The sequence below is a fragment of the Haliotis cracherodii genome, unplaced genomic scaffold (genome assembly GCF_022045235.1).
Source record: "Haliotis cracherodii isolate W230 unplaced genomic scaffold, xgHalCrac1.p SCAF_8, whole genome shotgun sequence".
Lineage (NCBI taxonomy): Eukaryota > Metazoa > Mollusca > Gastropoda > Lepetellida > Haliotidae > Haliotis > Haliotis cracherodii.
The window spans coordinates 47,954,741-47,968,299 of NW_027266341.1; the positions used below are offsets into that span (position 1 = coordinate 47,954,741).

The 13,559-nt window shown below is 36.0% G+C and overlaps 2 protein-coding genes across 2 annotated transcripts in view; one reads left to right on the forward strand and one right to left on the reverse strand.

Moving 5' to 3' along the window:
- LOC139450592 (protein furry-like) overlaps positions 1-1,617 on the reverse strand; it is a 75,632-nt gene extending 74,015 nt beyond the window's left edge. The window contains exon 1 of the mRNA XM_071232357.1: positions 1,304-1,617. Coding sequence (XP_071088458.1) covers positions 1,304-1,331 — 28 coding nt within the window. The 5' untranslated portion in view covers positions 1,332-1,617. The remainder of the gene's footprint in view (positions 1-1,303) is intronic.
- LOC139450591 (anaphase-promoting complex subunit 10-like) overlaps positions 1-13,559 on the forward strand; it is a 73,875-nt gene that overhangs the window by 3,566 nt on the left and 56,750 nt on the right. The window lies entirely within an intron of this gene.

The window sequence follows — 13,559 nt, forward strand, 5'->3', positions numbered from 1 at the left end:
CTTTTAACGTCTTTTGGTATGACGCGGCTGGGGATCGAACCCCGGACCTTCCACTCTCCGGGCGGACGCTCTACCACTAGACCACGGAGGCGGATTATTCAAGTCTGGATCAGAGAAACCAGTGATCGATACAGTGAGCAACAATCCATGCTGTTGGAGAATGATCATACACATTCAACCAAGTCAGCGAGTCTGACCACCCAATCTATTTTGTTGCCTCATACGACCAGCATAGTAATCACAATTTTAACCTGGAATGTGAACATGGTGCATTTCTGAGTCAATATATTACACAAGGGTACTGTAGCATGTGTTACTTTCTGATTGTTGTTGAATACAAATACAAAGGATACTGATATAAGTAGAGCATATCATTGACCAGTTCAGAGCTTTTCAATCTTATGTGTTTCGTGTTCATGTAAGAAGTGTAGCACAATTCATGCTAATTTAATGCATGAGTGGAGGTTTGAGTCAGTTGGGTTTAATGCCAATTTGAACTGTATTCCAGTTATATCAAGGTGTGCCTGGGTCTGCTTAGAGTGAAAAGAAACGCCAAAGTGATGCAGGTCACAGACATTTACTAACCACTTTGGATGGTCATGGAGCTGACAGACCTAGAAACATAATCAGGCTTAACCAGGATACAAACCCACAATCATCATGATCACAGGTTTCTAGGGTGTCCAACATGTCCAAGGGACACAACTCAAAACAGCGAATTGCGGTGCCTTTGACATGTTAGACAACTGGGACGCCAATGCCCGCTTGACAGTCTGAAACTTGGACACGTTGGATAGACTAATTTTAGATTAGACAACTATTTAAAAGGAACCATGGTGCTTTCATAAATAATTAGTTCTCATTTTCAGCAAAGGGATCCAAGGGCTATAAGGATAGAGTTGGGGGTAACCAAGACATTCTAGTACAAATAGCCTGCTGGCCCTGAGATGTTATTTTAGCAAATACAGTAACTGGAAGTATGGCAATGTTGCTATTAATTAAATTGACTATGCATTCTTTGAGGTATTAAACAGTATTCGTAAAAAAAAATATGAATTGATCATGTCAGTTTATTGGAGTATGAACTTTCACAGAGTGAGGGACAATCTGTATGAACGACAACGCTTGCGAGGTTCATTCTCCCAAAGAACCCTTTCAAAGTGAAAGTCAGTTCTTATGTCTAGCCACAATATGATATATACAATATGAGCCTGTTGAGAAAGAGTTGTAGAAAAACTACAGGAGTGAATTCAGTCACAATTTCTTTACAACTACAAGCTAACACACTGATAGGTCCACCAACCTCTGTCATTTGGAGCTGATGGTTGCATCTTCAGTCCGCGTAGAGAAATTTTCGGTTCACTAAGTTGATGCAGAAGACAAATCAGCTGCACTCTATCGACATATCATTTTGAACACTTTAAATGACAGGGCTCTGACAATCACATTCTCAGTTTGACAGCTCCAAGAAAGTGCTCGCTGCTGCTCCTATTTCACTGAGTAATAAACGTTGCATTCGCTAATCTATGTCTGATTAACATCCATGACACTATGAAATATAAATGAGCTCCACATTAACGTACAGAGTTGTAACAAATACAATTAATCATCATTCAAGTTATCTCCGGATAGAACCTTATACAGAGGTCGTCGCTATTTTACATACTTTTCGAGACCAAGGAAGCGTACCGCTTTTATCGAGTGGTATAGCTCTTCGTATCGCGCGTACAACTCAGTTTGACTGTTATTCTATGTGCGTTCGGCTGATACATGTGCGCTGTTATCGCTCTGTCGCCTGGCAAACAAGAAATGTTATAATACGGACGGATGCGGTGAATTCGTAGACACCGCCACCTCCAAGACAAACCGGGAGTGGAGTTAGATATTGGAATTAAATGATGATAAGTAATCTTAGCATTATTATTATTATCACTGATCGCCATACCGGTCTCGTTTATGTTTCTGAGTGTTTCGTTTGCATATGTTGTTGTTTTTTTTAATTTCAAAAGTGTTTAATAAAAGATATGGTAAGGCCTCTTTGTAAATAAATTAATAACCCCGTAAGTGATGAATAGGGGATTACCGTACTTTTGTTATGAAAGCATTAGCAGTATCCTTTGAGCATTAGCAGTATCCTTTGTAAATAGGTACATACATGTATATCCAAGCAGAGAGGGACAAGATGATAGCAATAATATTATTGTCATTTAAAACTTACTATTTGAAATACATTTGCCACATAATAATTCAATATCTATATGTAATAAATCAATAGATAAGTATATTTCCCTACCATATGTCTTTTGTCTACGAGTTCCCTGAATTTTGTCTTCGATTTTGGAGTGTCTAGGAATTCTCCTTGTTCCCATTTAGTGTGGTGAGGAATATCTATGTGAGAATTTTAATGTGTATAGAGGCTAGAAGTATGTATATTGTTTCGCAATTTTATGTCAAGTTTCATATTTAGGACGTGTTTGTTATTTCATTCTTATTTAAGAAAGTACAATGTTTCCCAATAGCATTAACAACCACTAAAATAAAATAATTTTATTTTCATCTTACACATTTTCACCCTGCTTCATAGAAAAAAAAACCATTCTAATAGGAGGGTCCGACTTTCTTTCCCAACGCAATATTTTCACCACATCCAACACGTCCTTTAATCATTATTTTGTGTGTAGAAGTTGAGGCAATTGTTTTTAAAGTATTTCCTGGTACAAATTGTAATCTTAAAAGATTACCGTGGTTACACCTCTTATCATACCCACAGTGGACGTCTCTACATTTTCATTTCCCAATATGCCATACATGTGTACCACCATTCACCACTTCGGTGAAACCCACATTTTCTTTTGTCAGGGTCTGTATGTGACACTATTTAAATAGTCAGGCTTTCAGAGGTCATTTTCATACCACTTCTAAAACCATCCAATGAGGCTGAATAAGGCCATCAAAGAATAAATTATGCCGTAGAGTAATATTACAATTGTGCAAATATGATGAAACAAATACCCGACAACGCGTTTCGTGATCGTGGTTGTCTTTAGCAATAACACACCGACCATACCCTCCAAAAAAAATCTAGCTCCGAGGCTCACGGCTCCGTGCTTTAAATGTTGTTGACCATGCATTCAGACACTCTAGACTGCATTCTAGTTCCAAACATACTTTCAATCATGAATCTGATATAGCTGCCACCCCATGTGACCTAGGACTTAAAGACTCCAAAATATCATGCATTCCTTGGACTGTTTGGGAACAACACGTTCAATCAGTTTTAATTAATTAATTTATATATATAGGTCTTAAATCTTCAGACCATTGAGTCTGTATATAACCCACAATGGCATCGAACATTGAGAGAAATCGGACAACTACCTCAAGAGTCACAGATGACTGAAAAAGGGTGTATTAGAGCTGAAAAAACAGTTTTTGATCCTGGAACAGATCACAGCATAAGAGGGCACAGGTTCATATACCTTTCAAGTAGTCCGACATATTAATAGTTTAACAATGACTTTAGACGAGACAGAAGGGTACGTTCAGCGACAAATGTGTAGATTGGCATCTAAAAAAGATAGAAGGTAACAATATACCACGGTTTAACACCTATTTTCCAAAGCTCCCACGCCCTATATAAACATTACCAACCTACTTTTCGAGACAAACATGGCCACCCCCATATAACACTTTTGGAGACCATTTTTCAACGATTTTTTAAAAATAAGTTAGACCAGCTAGAAAGATACTTTCTGCGACAAAAGTGTAGATGGACATATTAATAATTTAAATAAAAATAGAAAGTGACAATATACCCCAGTTTAGCACCTTTCCGTTCCAGTTTTCCAAACCCTCCACGCCCTATATAAATATCACCAATCTACTTTTCGAGACCATAATGGCCGCCTTCTATAAATACCATCAACAGACTTTTGGAGACCATTTTTCAACGATTTAAAAAAAATTAAGTTAGACAAGCTAGAAAGATACTTTCTGCGACAAAAGTGTAGATTGACATCTTAATAACTCTATAAAAAATAGAAAGTGACAATATACCCCAGTTTAGCACCTTTCCGTTCCTGTTTACCAAACCCTCCACGCCCTATATGAATATCACCAACCTACTTTTCGAGACCAAAATGCCCGCCTTCTATAAACATCACCAACAGACTTTTGGAGACCATTTTTCAACGATTTTTAAAAATTAATTTAGACAAGATTGAAAGATACTTTCTGCGACAAAAGTGTAGATGGACATCTTAATAACGCTATAAAAAATAGAAAGTGACAAGATACCCCAGTTTAGCACCTTTCCGTTCCTGTTTACCAAACCCTCCACGCCCTATATAAATATCACCAACCTACTTTTCGAGACCATAATGGCCGCCTTCTATAAATATCACCAACAGACTTTTGGAGACCATTTTTCAACGATTTTTAAAAATTAATTTAGACAAGATCGAAAGATACTTTCTGCGACAAAAGTGTAGATGGACATCTTAATAACTCTATAAAAAATAGAAAGTGACAATATACCCCAGTTTAGCACCTTTCCGTTCCTGTTTACCAAACCCTCCGCGCCCTATATGAATATCACCAACCTACTTTTCGAGACCATAATGGCCGCCTTCTATAAACATCACCAACAGACTTTTGGAGACCATTTTTCAACGATTTTTAAAAATTAATTTAGACAAGATCGAAATATACTTTCTGCGACAAAAGTGTAGATTGACATCTTAATAATTAAAAAAAAAATAGAAAGTGACAATATACCCCTGTGTAGCACCTTTCCGTTCCTGTTTACCAAACCCTCCGCGCCCTATATGAATATCACCAACCTACTTTTCGAGACCATAATGGCCGCCTTCTATAAATATCACCAACAGACTTTTGGAGACCATTTTTCAACGATTTTTAAAAATTAATTTAGACAAGATAGAAAGATACTTTGTGCGACAAAAGTGTAGATGGACATCTTAATAATTAAAAAAAAAATAGAAAGTGACAATATACCCCAGTTTAGCACCTTTCCGTTCCTGTTTTCCAAACCCTCCACGCCCTATATAAATATCACCAACCTACTTTTCGAGACCATATTGGCCGCCTTCTATAAATATCACCAACAGACTTTTGGAGACCATTTTTCAACGATTTTTAAAAATTAATTTAGACAAGATCGAAAGATACTTTCTGCGACAAAAGTGTAGATGGACATCTTAATAACGCTATAAAAAATAGAAAGTGACAAGATACCCCAGTTTAGCACCTTTCCGTTCCTGTTTACCAAACCCTCCACGCCCTATATAAATATCACCAACCTACTTTTCGAGACCATAATGGCCGCCTTCTATAAATATCACCAACAGACTTTTGGAGACCATTTTTCAACGATTTTTAAAAATTAATTTAGACAAGATAGAAAGATACTTTGTGCGACAAAAGTGTAGATGGACATCTTAATAATTAAAAAAAAAATAGAAAGTGACACTATACCCCGGTGTAGCACCTTTCCGTTCCTGTTTACCAAACCCTCCGCGCCCTATATGAATATCACCAACCTACTTTTCGAGACCATAATGGCCGCCTTCTATAAACATCACCAACAGACTTTTGGAGACCATTTTTCAACGATTTTTAAAAATTAATTTAGACAAGATAGAAAGATACTTTCTGCGACAAAAGTGTAGATGGACATCTTAATAACTCTATAAAAAATAGAAAGTGACAATATACCCCAGTTTAGCACCTTTCCGTTCCTGTTTTCCAAACCCTCCACGCCCTATATGAATATCACCAACCTACTTTTCGAGACCATATTGGCCGCCTTCTATAAACATCACCAACAGACTTTTGGAGACCATTTTTCAACGATTTTTAAAAATTAATTTAAACAAGATAGAAAGATACTTTCTGCGACAAAAGTGTAGATTGACATCTTAATAACTCTATAAAAAATAGAAAGTGACAATATACCCCTGTGTAGCACCTTTCCGTTCCTGTTTACCAAACCCTCCGCGCCCTATATGAATATCACCAACCTACTTTTCGAGACCATAATGGCTGCCTTCTATAAATATCACCAACAGACTTTTGGAGACCATTTTTCAACGATTTTTAAAAATTAATTTAGACAAGATAGAAAGATACTTTCTGAAACAAAAAGGTAGATGGACATCTTAATAACTCTATAAAAAATAGAAAGTGACAATATACCCCAGTTTAGCACCTTTCCGTTCCTGTTTTCCAAACCCTCCACGCCCTATATAAATATCACCAACCTACTTTTCGAGACCATATTGGCCGCCTTCTATAAACATCACCAACAGACTTTTGGTGACCATTTTTCAACGATTTTTAAAAATTAATTTAGACAAGATAGAAAGATACTTTCTGCGACAAAAGTGTAGATTGACATCTTAATAACTCTATAAAAAATAGAAAGGGACAATATATCCTGGTTTAGCACCTTTCCGTTCCTGTTTACCAAACCCTCCACGCCCTATATAAATATCACCAACCTACTTTTCGTGACCATAATGCCCGCCTTCTATAAATATCACCAACAGACTTTTGGAGACCATTTTTCAACGATTTTTAAAAATTAATTTAGACAAGATAGAAAGATACTTTCTGCGACAAAAGTGTAGATGGACATCTTAATAACTCTATAAAAAATAGAAAGTGACAAGATACCCCAGTTTAGCACCTTTCCGTTCCTGTTTTCCAAACCCTCCACGCCCTATATAAATATCACCAACCTACTTTTCGAGACCATAATGGCCGCCCTCTATAAATATCACCAACAGACTTTTGGACACCATTATTCAGCGATTTTTAAAAAATAATTTACACAAGCTAAAAAGATACTTTCTGCAAAAGAAGTGTAGATTGACATCTTAATAATTACGAAAGAAATAGAAAGTGACAATATACCCCGGTGTAGCACCTTTCCGTTCCTGTTTACCAAACCCTCCACGCCCTATATGAATATCACCAACCTACTTTTCGAGACCATATTGGCCGCCTTCTATAAACATCACCAACAGACTTTTGGAGACCATTTTTCAACGATTTTTAAAAATTAATTGAAACAAGATCGAAAGATACTTTCTGCGACAAAAGTGTAGATTGACATCTTAATAACTCTATAAAAAATAGAAAGTGACAATATACCCCTGTGTAGCACCTTTCCGTTCCTGTTTACCAAACTCTCCGCGCCCTATATGAATATCACCAACCTACTTTTCGAGACCATAATGGCTGCCTTCTATAAATATCACCAACAGACTTTTGGAGACCATTTTTCAACGATTTTTAAAAATTAATTTAGACAAGATAGAAAGATACTTTCTGAAACAAAAAGGTAGATGGACATCTTAATAACTCTATAAAAAATAGAAAGTGACAATATACCCCAGTTTAGCACCTTTCCGTTCCTGTTTTCCAAACCCTCCACGCCCTATATAAATATCACCAACCTACTTTTCGAGACCATATTGGCCGCCTTCTATAAATATCACCAACAGACTTTTGGAGACCATTTTTCAACGATTTTTAAAAATTAATTTAGACAAGATCGAAAGATACTTTCTGCGACAAAAGTGTAGATGGACATCTTAATAACGCTATAAAAAATAGAAAGTGACAAGATACCCCAGTTTAGCACCTTTCCGTTCCTGTTTACCAAACCCTCCACGCCCTATATAAATATCACCAACCTACTTTTCGAGACCATAATGGCCGCCTTCTATAAATATCACCAACAGACTTTTGGAGACCATTTTTCAACGATTTTTAAAAATTAATTTAGACAAGATAGAAAGATACTTTGTGCGACAAAAGTGTAGATGGACATCTTAATAATTAAAAAAAAAATAGAAAGTGACACTATACCCCGGTGTAGCACCTTTCCGTTCCTGTTTACCAAACCCTCCGCGCCCTATATGAATATCACCAACCTACTTTTAGAGACCATAATGGCCGCCTTCTATAAACATCACCAACAGACTTTTGGAGACCATTTTTCAACGATTTTTAAAAATTAATTTAGACAAGATAGAAAGATACTTTCTGCGACAAAAGTGTAGATGGACATCTTAATAACTCTATAAAAAATAGAAAGTGACAATATACCCCAGTTTAGCACCTTTCCGTTCCTGTTTTCCAAACCCTCCACGCCCTATATGAATATCACCAACCTACTTTTCGAGACCATATTGGCCGCCTTCTATAAACATCACCAACAGACTTTTGGAGACCATTTTTCAACGATTTTTAAAAATTAATTTAAACAAGATAGAAAGATACTTTCTGCGACAAAAGTGTAGATTGACATCTTAATAACTCTATAAAAAATAGAAAGTGACAATATACCCCTGTGTAGCACCTTTCCGTTCCTGTTTACCAAACCCTCCGCGCCCTATATGAATATCACCAACCTACTTTTCGAGACCATAATGGCTGCCTTCTATAAATATCACCAACAGACTTTTGGAGACCATTTTTCAACGATTTTTAAAAATTAATTTAGACAAGATAGAAAGATACTTTCTGAAACAAAAAGGTAGATGGACATCTTAATAACTCTATAAAAAATAGAAAGTGACAATATACCCCAGTTTAGCACCTTTCCGTTCCTGTTTTCCAAACCCTCCACGCCCTATATAAATATCACCAACCTACTTTTCGAGACCATATTGGCCGCCTTCTATAAACATCACCAACAGACTTTTGGTGACCATTTTTCAACGATTTTTAAAAATTAATTTAGACAAGATAGAAAGATACTTTCTGCGACAAAAGTGTAGATTGACATCTTAATAACTCTATAAAAAATAGAAAGGGACAATATATCCTGGTTTAGCACCTTTCCGTTCCTGTTTACCAAACCCTCCACGCCCTATATAAATATCACCAACCTACTTTTCGTGACCATAATGCCCGCCTTCTATAAATATCACCAACAGACTTTTGGAGACCATTTTTCAACGATTTTTAAAAATTAATTTAGACAAGATAGAAAGATACTTTCTGCGACAAAAGTGTAGATGGACATCTTAATAACTCTATAAAAAATAGAAAGTGACAAGATACCCCAGTTTAGCACCTTTCCGTTCCTGTTTTCCAAACCCTCCACGCCCTATATAAATATCACCAACCTACTTTTCGAGACCATAATGGCCGCCCTCTATAAATATCACCAACAGACTTTTGGACACCATTATTCAGCGATTTTTAAAAAATAATTTACACAAGCTAAAAAGATACTTTCTGCAAAAGAAGTGTAGATTGACATCTTAATAATTACGAAAGAAATAGAAAGTGACAATATACCCCGGTGTAGCACCTTTCCGTTCCTGTTTACCAAACCCTCCACGCCCTATATGAATATCACCAACCTACTTTTCGAGACCATATTGGCCGCCTTCTATAAACATCACCAACAGACTTTTGGAGACCATTTTTCAACGATTTTTAAAAATTAATTGAAACAAGATCGAAAGATACTTTCTGCGACAAAAGTGTAGATTGACATCTTAATAACTCTATAAAAAATAGAAAGTGACAATATACCCCTGTGTAGCACCTTTCCGTTCCTGTTTACCAAACTCTCCGCGCCCTATATGAATATCACCAACCTACTTTTCGAGACCATAATGGCTGCCTTCTATAAATATCACCAACAGACTTTTGGAGACCATTTTTCAACGATTTTTAAAAATTAATTTAGACAAGATAGAAAGATACTTTCTGAAACAAAAAGGTAGATGGACATCTTAATAACTCTATAAAAAATAGAAAGTGACAATATACCCCAGTTTAGCACCTTTCCGTTCCTGTTTTCCAAACCCTCCACGCCCTATATAAATATCACCAACCTACTTTTCGAGACCATATTGGCCGCCTTCTATAAACATCACCAACAGACTTTTGGAGACCATTTTTCAACGATTTTTAAAAATTAATTTAGACAAGATAGAAAGATACTTTCTGCGACAAAAGTGTAGATGGACATCTTAATAACTCTATAAAAAATAGAAAGGGACAATATATCCTGGCTTAGCACCTTTCCGTTCCTGTTTACCAAACCCTCCACGCCCTATATAAATATCACCAACCTACTTTTCGAGACCATAATGCCCGCCTTCTATAAATATCACCAACAGACTTTTGGAGACCATTTTTCAACGATTTTTAAAAATTAATTTAGACAAGATAGAAAGATACTTTGTGCGACAAAAGTGTAGATGGACATCTTAATAACTCTATAAAAAATAGAAAGTGACAAGATACCCCAGTTTAGCACCTTTCTGTTCCTGTTTACCAAACCCTCCACGCCCTATATAAATATCACCAACCTACTTTTCGAGACCATAATGGCCGCCCTCTATAAACATCACCAACAGACTTTTGGAGACCATTTTTCAACGATTTTTAAAAATTAATTTAGACACGATAGAAAGATACTTGCTGCGACAAAAGTGTAGATGGACATCTTAATAACTCTATAAAAAATAGAAAGTGACAATATACCCCAGTTTAGCACCTTTCCGTTCCTGTTTACCAAACCCTACACGCCCTATATGAATATCACCAACCTACTTTTCGAGACCATAATGGCCGCCTTCTATAAACATCACCAACAGACTTTTGGAGACCATTTTTCAACGATTTTTAAAAATTAATTTAGACAAGATAGAAAGATACTTTCTGAAACAAAAAGGTAGATGGACATCTTAATAACTCTATAAAAAATAGAAAGTGACAAGATACCCCAGTTTAGCACCTTTCTGTTCCTGTTTACCAAACCCTCCACGCCCTATATAAATATCACCAACCTACTTTTCGAGACCATAATGGCCGCCCTCTATAAACATCACCAACAGACTTTTGGAGACCATTTTTCAACGATTTTTAAAAATTAATTTAGACACGATAGAAAGATACTTGCTGCGACAAAAGTGTAGATGGACATCTTAATAACTCTATAAAAAATAGAAAGTGACAATATACCCCAGTTTAGCACCTTTCCGTTCCTGTTTACCAAACCCTACACGCCCTATATGAATATCACCAACCTACTTTTCGAGACCATAATGGCCGCCTTCTATAAACATCACCAACAGACTTTTGGAGACCATTTTTCAACGATTTTTAAAAATTAATTTAGACAAGATAGAAAGATACTTTCTGAAACAAAAAGGTAGATGGACATCTTAATAACTCTATAAAAAATAGAAAGTGACAAGATACCCCAGTTTAGCACCTTTCTGTTCCTGTTTTCCAAACCCTCCACGCCCTATATAAATATCACCAACCTACTTTTCGAGACCATAATGGCCGCCTTCTATAAACATCACCAACATACTTTTGGAGACCATTTTTCAACGATTTTTAAAAATTAATTGAAACAAGATAGAAAGATACTTTCTGCGACAAAAGTGTAGATTGACATCTTAATAACTCTATAAAAAATAGAAAGTGATAATATACCCCTGTGTAGCACCTTTCCGTTCCTGTTTACCAAACCCTCCGCGCCCTATATGAATATCACCAACCTACTTTTCGAGACCATAATGGCTGCCTTCTATAAATATCACCAACAGACTTTTGGAGACCATTTTTCAACGATTTTTAAAAATTAATTTAGACAAGATAGAAAGATACTTTCTGAAACAAAAAGGTAGATGGACATCTTAATAACTCTATAAAAAATAGAAAGTGACAATATACCCCAGTTTAGCACCTTTCCGTTCCTGTTTTCCAAACCCTCCACGCCCTATATAAATATCACCAACCTACTTTTCGAGACCATATTGGCCGCCTTCTATAAACATCACCAACAGACTTTTGGAGACCATTTTTCAACGATTTTTAAAAATTAATTTAGACAAGATAGAAAGATACTTTCTGCGACAAAAGTGTAGATGGACATCTTAATAACTCTATAAAAAATAGAAAGGGACAATATATCCTGGCTTAGCACCTTTCCGTTCCTGTTTACCAAACCCTCCACGCCCTATATAAATATCACCAACCTACTTTTCGAGACCATAATGCCCGCCTTCTATAAATATCACCAACAGACTTTTGGAGACCATTTTTCAACGATTTTTAAAAATTAATTTAGACAAGATAGAAAGATACTTTCTGCGACAAAAGTGTAGATGGACATCTTAATAACTCTATAAAAAATAGAAAGTGACAAGATACCCCAGTTTAGCACCTTTCTGTTCCTGTTTACCAAACCCTCCACGCCCTATATAAATATCACCAACCTACTTTTCGAGACCATAATGGCCGCCCTCTATAAACATCACCAACAGACTTTTGGAGACCATTTTTCAACGATTTTTAAAAATTAATTTAGACAAGATAGAAAGATACTTGCTGCTACAAAAGTGTAGATGGACATCTTAATAACTCTATAAAAAATAGAAAGTGACAATATACCCCAGTTTAGCACCTTTCCGTTCCTGTTTACCAAACCCTCCACGCCCTATATGAATATCACCAACCTACTTTTCGAGACCATAATGGCCGCCTTCTATAAACATCACCAACAGACTTTTGGAGACCATTTTTCAACGATTTTTAAAAATTAATTTAGACAAGATAGAAAGATACTTTCTGAAACAAAAAGGTAGATGGACATCTTAATAACTCTATAAAAAATAGAAAGTGACAAGATACCCCAGTTTAGCACCTTTCCGTTCCTGTTTTCAAAACCCTCCACGCCCTATATAAATATCACCAACCTACTTTTCGAGACCATAATGGCCGCCTTCTATAAATATCACCAACAGACTTTTGGAGACCATTTTTCAACGATTTTTAAAAATTAATTTAGACAAGATTGAAAGATACTTTCTGCAACAAAAGTGTAGATGGACATCTTAATAACTCTATAAAAAATAGAAAGTGACAATATACCCCAGTTTAGCACCTTTCCGTTCCTGTTTACCAAACCCTCCACGCCCTATATAAATATCACCAACCTACTTTTCGAGACCATAATGGCCGCCTTCTATAAATATCACCAACAGACTTTTGGAGACCATTTTTCAACGATTTTTAAAAATTAATTTAGACAAGATACAAAGATACTTTTTGCAACAAAAAGGTAGATGAACATCTTAATAACTCTATAAAAAATAGAAAGTGACAATATACCCCAGTTTAGCACCTTTCCGTTCCTGTTTACCAAACCCTACACGCCCTATATAAATATCACCAAACTACTTTTCGAGACCATAATGGCCGCCTTCTATAAATATCACCAACAGACTTTTGGAGACCATTTTTCAACGATTTTTAAAAATTGATTTAGAGAAGATTGAAAGATACTTTCTGCAACAAAAGTGTAGATGAACATCTTAATAACTCTATAAAAAATAGAAAGTGACAATATACCCCAGTTTAGCACCTTTCCGTTCTTGTTTTCCAAACCCTACACGCCCTATATAAATATCACCAATCTACTTTTCGAGACCATAATGGCCGCCTTCTATAAACATCACCAACAGACTTTTGGAGACCATTTTTCAACGATTTTT